The sequence below is a fragment of the Callospermophilus lateralis genome, chromosome 3 (genome assembly GCF_048772815.1).
Source record: "Callospermophilus lateralis isolate mCalLat2 chromosome 3, mCalLat2.hap1, whole genome shotgun sequence".
In the NCBI taxonomy this organism is placed as follows: Eukaryota; Metazoa; Chordata; class Mammalia; order Rodentia; family Sciuridae; genus Callospermophilus; species Callospermophilus lateralis.
Genome location: NC_135307.1, coordinates 133172914 through 133179296, shown reverse-complemented (window position 1 = coordinate 133179296; position 6383 = coordinate 133172914). Strand labels below are relative to the sequence as shown.

Sequence of the window (6383 nt, the reverse complement as noted above, 5' to 3'; positions counted from 1 at the left end):
GGACCGCTTCCGGTCCTATAGGGTAGCGGGCTGCTGGAGGCTGGTTTACTTCGCCATGGCGGTTACCCTCAGCCTATTGCTGGGCGGCCGAGTCCGTACTGCTGTTGCTCGCTATGGGTTCGCGACCCGGGGGCTGGCGGGCTCAGGCCCTATGGACCGTGAGCCGGACCCGGATTCCGACTGGGAGCCAGAGGAGAGGGAGTTGCAGGAGGTCGAGAGGTACTAGCTCCTTTCCCGGCCCTCAGCCTGAAGCTGGCTTTGGGCCTCGGCGCTTCAAGCCGCGCCCCCTTAGCGCCGGGCGTCCTCCAGCCGCCTCCACTGTGACTCTAGTTTCTTCTTACCTGTTGTTAGCGGCGTAGGGACAGATGTTCAGCTCCCTTGCTACCACAGGTTCCTTCGCTAGTGACGTATATTTCGTTACACTTTTAGATAGTTCAGCATGCTTACGGGCAGTTATTGTTGTAGGTGTTAGATTTTTGGGTCGGTGTACAGAGCGGCGTTAAGCTGGCAAACATGGCCCGGTGGCCTTTACTGACACAAAAGAGGGCTGGGCTCTTGGTGATTTAGCCCAAGACTTTTCAAACACCCATCTTGCGTCCACGCATGGCTTCTGCCATTGGTTCTCTCCCTCAGCACCCTGAAACGACAGAAAAAAGCAATTCGATTCCAGAAAATTCGGAGGCAAATGGAGGCGCCAGGTGCCCCACCCAGAACTCTGACTTGGGAAGCCATGGAGCAGATACGGTAAGACTCAGGGTACTTTGTTAGCATCCGCTATGATAAGAGGTGAAAGATTCTGGGGGCTAAAACACAGGTTTGTCCATTTGAGTTTTGTTTTTGTATTTTGTCTTTCTGTTATAGGAAAATTTATACAGAAAATACAGTAACATGACGAATTTCCTTAATTTATCATCTAGATTTTATTTATTTATTTTATGGTATCGGGGATTGAATCCAGGGGCGCTTAAGCACTGAATCATATCTCCTGTCCCCCTCCCCCCCCGTATACATAGTTAATTAGTTGTAGGTGGACACAATTCTTTTATTTTTGTGTGGTGCCGAGGATTGAGCCCAGTGCCTCACCCGCTATGCAAGCGCTCTACCGCTGAGCCACAACCCCAGCCCCCCCTTTTCTATATTTTAATTAGAGACAATGTGTTGCCGAGTTGCTTAGGGCCTCCATAAGTTGCTGAGGCTAGCTTTCAATTTGCGATCCTCCTGTCGCAGTCTCCTGAGCCACCAGCTGCTGGGATTACAGGCAAGTGCTACACCTTACCCAGCTGTTATCTAGATTTAGCATATAACAGTTGGTTCGTTTTTGCTGAACATTTTAATATAATTTTGTGGTTATTAATATTTTCATATTTTTATTGATGCATTACAATTATATGTAACATTGGAATTTCTTATTACATGTTTATACGTACATGATATAAAATTATAATTGTCAATATTGCAGAAAATGTAAAATAACACATTGCAACCCTAGGTTCAGAAACAGGACTCACATGGTTATGTGAATTTTCTTTCCTGTTTGTTTTTTCACTTTGCTGGGGATGGAACCCAGGACCTTGCACCTACAAGTGCTCTACCACTGAGCTACATCTCCAGCCCAGTTATATGCATTTCCTGAACAGAGGATCCATACCTTTAAAAATCTTAAAAGGTGCCTTCTCAAAAAATGTTAAATGTTTTTAAGTTGCTTTTCTTTTTAAAATTTTTCTCTCTCTTTTTAAATCTTGAGTAGGTAATGGGTTATGGATAGTTCAAAATTATAACTATAACCTAGTGTACACATTGAGAATGAATCCTCCAGTTGCCTATTGGTACTATTTTTAATAGGTTTTGTGTTTTTTTCTCCAGATTTCCTTATGTAAATACAGCAAGTATGAGTACAAATTTTATTTTCACCACCTGAATCACAAAAAGTAGCATACTATAAATTCTTTTCTACATTTTCCTTTGTAACTTGATGTGTCCTATAGATCTTTCCATTTCAGAAGAGAGAGCTACTTGATTCTTACCAGACGTATTTGTTGTATACATTCCCAGAAGTAGAGTTTACAGACCAAAAGATAAAGTATTTATATTTTGTTAATGTTGCTGAATAGATCTATGTTGGTTATGTACGCTAAATGATTCCAGTTGGGAGTAAAAGATTTTGTAGAAACCGGTTTAAAATGTAGGGCACATGTGACTCTGAAGTTTGAGGTAGGCAATTGCAAGTTTGAGACCAGCCTCAGCAACTCAGTGAGGCCCTAAGCAATTTTTCAAGACCCTATCTCAAAAAATAATTAAAAAAAGGGCTGGGGATGTGGCTCAGTGGTTAAGTGCCCTTGGGTTCAATCCCTGGTTGGGGGGAAGGGGGAAGATTTTGTTAACCTGTACCATCTCCCTTCTAGGGTCCCATGAACTATATCTCCAGTCCTTTTTATTTTAATTCTGAGATTTTGAGACAGGGTCTTGCTAAGTTGCCTAGGCTGGTCCTGGAACTTAAGATCCTCCTGCCTCAGCCTCCCAGCTTTTTTCTTTTTTTCTCCTGGTGCTGGAAATTGAATCCAGGGACTTACACATGCTAGGCAATCAATTCTCTATTATCTTAAATAACTTTTTCAAACCTTCCAGCTTTCTACCTATCAAATCCCCTTTTGTAGTCAATAAATGTCCTTCTAAAAATTTAAAACGGGCCATTAAATAAAAACCCTGACAGCTTCCTAGTCTTGCTCTTTATCTTTTATTCTCATTTTGAGAGAAGTGATAGCCTATCACTTTGTTTAGGACAGTTCTCTGTGTGCTTTAGGTTGTCCCCATGTATTTTCTTAGGAACCTGTCTGTCTGTTTGTTTGTTTGTTTGTACGTACTGGGGATTGAACCTAGAGGTGCTTTGCCACTGAGCTACATCCCCAATGCTTTATTTTTTATTTTGAGACAGGGTTTTGCTAAATTGCTTTAGGGCCTAAGTTGCTGAGGCTGGCCTTGAACTTGCAGTCCTGCCTCAGCTTCTCAAGTCTGGCATGCACGACTTACCCAGTGGAACCTGTCATCTTAAAACCCTCCCTTGGGGCTGGGATTGTGGCTCAAGGGTAGAGCTCTTACCTAGCATGGGCGGGACCCAGCACCACATAAAAATAAAAGCATTGTGTTGTGTCCATCTACACTTAAAAAACAAAAAACAACAACAACAACAAAAAACAAACCCTCCCTTACCAGGTGTTGTGACACACCTGGATGGACTGGGGATGTGGCTCAGTGGTTAAGTACCCCTGAGTTCAATCCCTCAGTACTCCCCCATCAAAAAAAAAACTATAAAGTAAAAACCCTATCTCTTCTTTTTGTTTCCAACTTGCTTCTACCCATATTAGTTGTTTTTTTGTTGTTGTTGTTGTTGTTTGTAGAGGGACAACATGCCTTTATTTTATTTGTTTAATTTTTACATGGTGCTGCGGAATGGACCCAGTGTCTCACACATGCTAGCTAAGTGCTCTGCCTCCTGAGGTACAGCCCCAGCCCCAGTTTTTTTTTTTTTTTTTTTTTTTGCATGTGATTTTTTTTAACCATTACAATAAGACTGTTCTCTTTAAATCCATCAGTGACTTCCTTATTATTAGATTCGCTGATGCTGTGTGATCTTTAGCCTCCTTAAAATTCCTGGAGCATCTAACATCATAAACTGAACCTGGGACACATAGGTTCTTCAAACTGAATGTATACAAAATAGAATTAATCACTTTTACCTACAACTTAATTCTGTTCTTTTTTTCCCTATAACCCATCAACCACCCTAGCTTTTTTTTGTGTGTGTGTGTGGTGCTGGGGATTGAACCCAGGGCCTGTGTGTGCAAGGCAGGCACTCTTACCACCTGAGTTATATCCCTTGCCCCGTAGCCTTGGCCTTGATACTACCATCCCCATATTTAGTTCCTTAACAAATTCTACATTTGACCTTCCTAAATATTCTTCAGCTCTCTTCTGTCCTGTGCACACCTTGCCATTGTTTCTGTTCTGACTGCCTGAATTACAATAATAGCCTTTTGCCTAATCTTTCCACTTAGACCACCCCCCCCCACCCCGCCCCTATGATGCTGAAGATTGAACCCAGGCCCTGGGTTGTGCTGAGCAAGTACACTCTGCCACTGAGTGCACCTCCAATCCCTCCACCTACACTTTTTTAAAAAAAAAATTATTTATTTTTAGTTGTAGGTGGACACATTATTTTGTTTTTACGTGGTGCTGAGGATCGAACCCAGTGCCTCATGCATGCTAGGTGAGCACTCTACCACTGAGCCACAACCCCAGCCACACTTTTTTTTTTTTTTTTAATATTTAGTTTTTAGTTGTAGTTGGACATAATATCTTTCTTTGTTTTTATATGGTGTTGGGGATCGAACCCAAGGCCAGCGCCCACCCCCCACCCTCCACTTTTGTCACTGAACAACAATCACTGGGTTGAGCTTCAGAATGAATACTTACTCATGGCATTCTACTGCTTAAAGTCCTTCCTTGGCTCCCTGTTGCCTTGGGATAAATTTCAGACTCCTAGGCGCCATGTGACCTTACTTCTGCTCTATCTGTTGAACTCTTCCCAGTGAAGGTGATGTGCTTCCTTGTATTTCAAATATTGCTCACTCAACTATCAATGTCTTTGATCTGTCCTGCCCTCCTGTTTTTGTTTTTGTTTTTTTTTTTGTAGTTGTAGATGGATAGAATGCCTTTATTTTGTTTTTTTTTTTATTTTTTAGTTGTAATTGAACATAACTTGTTTGTTTGCTTATTTATTTATTTATGTATTTATGTATGTGGTGCTGAGGATCGAATCCAGCGCCTTGTATGTGCTAGGTGAGCACTCTACCACTGAGCCACAACTCTAGCCCCTTGTTTATTTTTATGTGTTTCTGAGAATCGAACCCAGTGCCTCACATATGCTAGGCAAGTGCTCTGCCACTGAGCTGCAGCCCCAGCCTCCCTTGCCCTCCTCTCTACTAGCTTATTACTGCTTTTCATCCTTTCTGATGGGCTCTAACTTGGATTTCCTGGAACATTTCCTGGGCCAGCCTTTTGGATGTTCTCATTACATCATCTGCTGTCACTTAGCATAGTGGCATTGTGTGCTTTTGGGAGTGAAGTTCAGTCTTCCTTCACCCCAGGAAGTAACTTCCAATGGGAAGTGTTTAGTTGATGTGAAATGAAGTGACCGACTGAAAGTGGTCAGGTGTTTCTGAGAGTATGCCAGTTACTTAATTGGCACAATAAAAGGACTGTATTTATAATTTTTCCGAAGTCCTTTTCTTTATACTTATTTATGACTGGTATTATCAATTAGCTGTTCTGGTAGAAGACTTCTTCACAACTTGAAAACCTGCTCCTTTTTCCCATAGGTATTTACATAAGGAATTTGCTGAGTCCTGGTCAGTTCCCAGGTTGGCTGAAGGTTTTGATGTCAGCACCGATGTTATCCGAAGGGTTTTAAAAAGTAAATTTGTACCCACTTTGGAACAGAAACTGAAGCAGGATCAAAAAGTTCTTAAGAAAGCTGAGTTTGCCCACTCATTCCGGCAGCTCCAGGGCTCTAGAGATACCGTGAAGCCACTTGCTGCAGGCCACTCTGTATCAAACTCTTTTCTGATGCCAGGGGATGATGCCTCATCTGAAGGTCAGCATCACAGCACGGCTTTGACAGTGATAGAATCAAAAACTCACAGTACAAATGCACTGAGACAAAAGGGAAGGAATAAAGGAATCCAGGGCTTGAAGAAGGAAAGCTTTGAGCCTATCACTTCAGCCTTAGGTCATCAGAGAGAGCTGCAAAAATACTCCAATGATTGTGTAGGCACCAGAAGAACTGACAGTAATGGACTGCCAAGTGATGAGAAACTGGAAATGTTGAAGACAGGGGAGCTACGGAACCAGAACTTCAGCAGCAAAGTAGTGCAGAGGGGACGGGAGTTCTTTGACAGCAATGGGAACTTCCTGTACAGAATTTGAGTTGGGACCCAGCTTGTGGAGATGCCATGTGAAACAGCTAGACTAATATATTTGGAGCTGCCAAGATTTCTGCATGTGGATATCTACTTAAAATAGGAGGAATTTGATGAGCCTGGAATATGGACAGAAAGAGCTGCTTGGTTATTCAAGCTTCTTGGATCACTGCTCCCAGTCTGACCTGTGTATCTTCAGTATTCTCCTTTTTGCTTAACTTCTGTATGTTGAAAATCAGTATTGTTTCTGTGATACTTGCAATAATATGTTTGGGAGGAAGTGAAAAGTTTGCTTTCTGACCTCATTTCCTTCTTGATCATTGAACACTAACAGTTTTTGAGCTGCTTAGTAAATTGGTTCTTTTATTTTCCTTTGGTGCAAAAATAAAATGTAGCAGTTTGTGTTGC

General features: G+C 42.1%; 1 protein-coding gene across 1 annotated transcript; it reads left to right on the top strand.

The window, feature by feature from the left end:
• The first annotated feature begins 5 nt into the window (after positions 1 to 5).
• On the top strand, positions 6 to 6383 carry Ngrn (neugrin, neurite outgrowth associated). Its single transcript, XM_076848791.1, has 3 exons — positions 6 to 219; positions 634 to 744; positions 5376 to 6383. The coding sequence occupies exons 1-3, from the start codon at positions 56 to 58 to the stop codon at positions 5980 to 5982; spliced, it is 882 nt and encodes a 293-aa protein (XP_076704906.1). The 5' UTR covers positions 6 to 55; the 3' UTR covers positions 5983 to 6383.

What these genes read in the sequence shown, in the direction of transcription:
- Ngrn (XM_076848791.1), top strand. Translation starts at nt 56, where the DNA reads ATGGCGGTTACCCTCAGCCTATTGCTGGGCGGCCGAGTCCGTACTGCT. An exon ending in GAGTTGCAGGAGGTCGAGAG is followed by an intron (nt 220 to 633) that starts GTACTAGCTCCT and finishes TCTCTCCCTCAG; the next exon opens with CACCCTGAAACGACAGAAAA. An exon ending in GAAGCCATGGAGCAGATACG is followed by an intron (nt 745 to 5,375) that starts GTAAGACTCAGG and finishes TTTTTCCCATAG; the next exon opens with GTATTTACATAAGGAATTTG.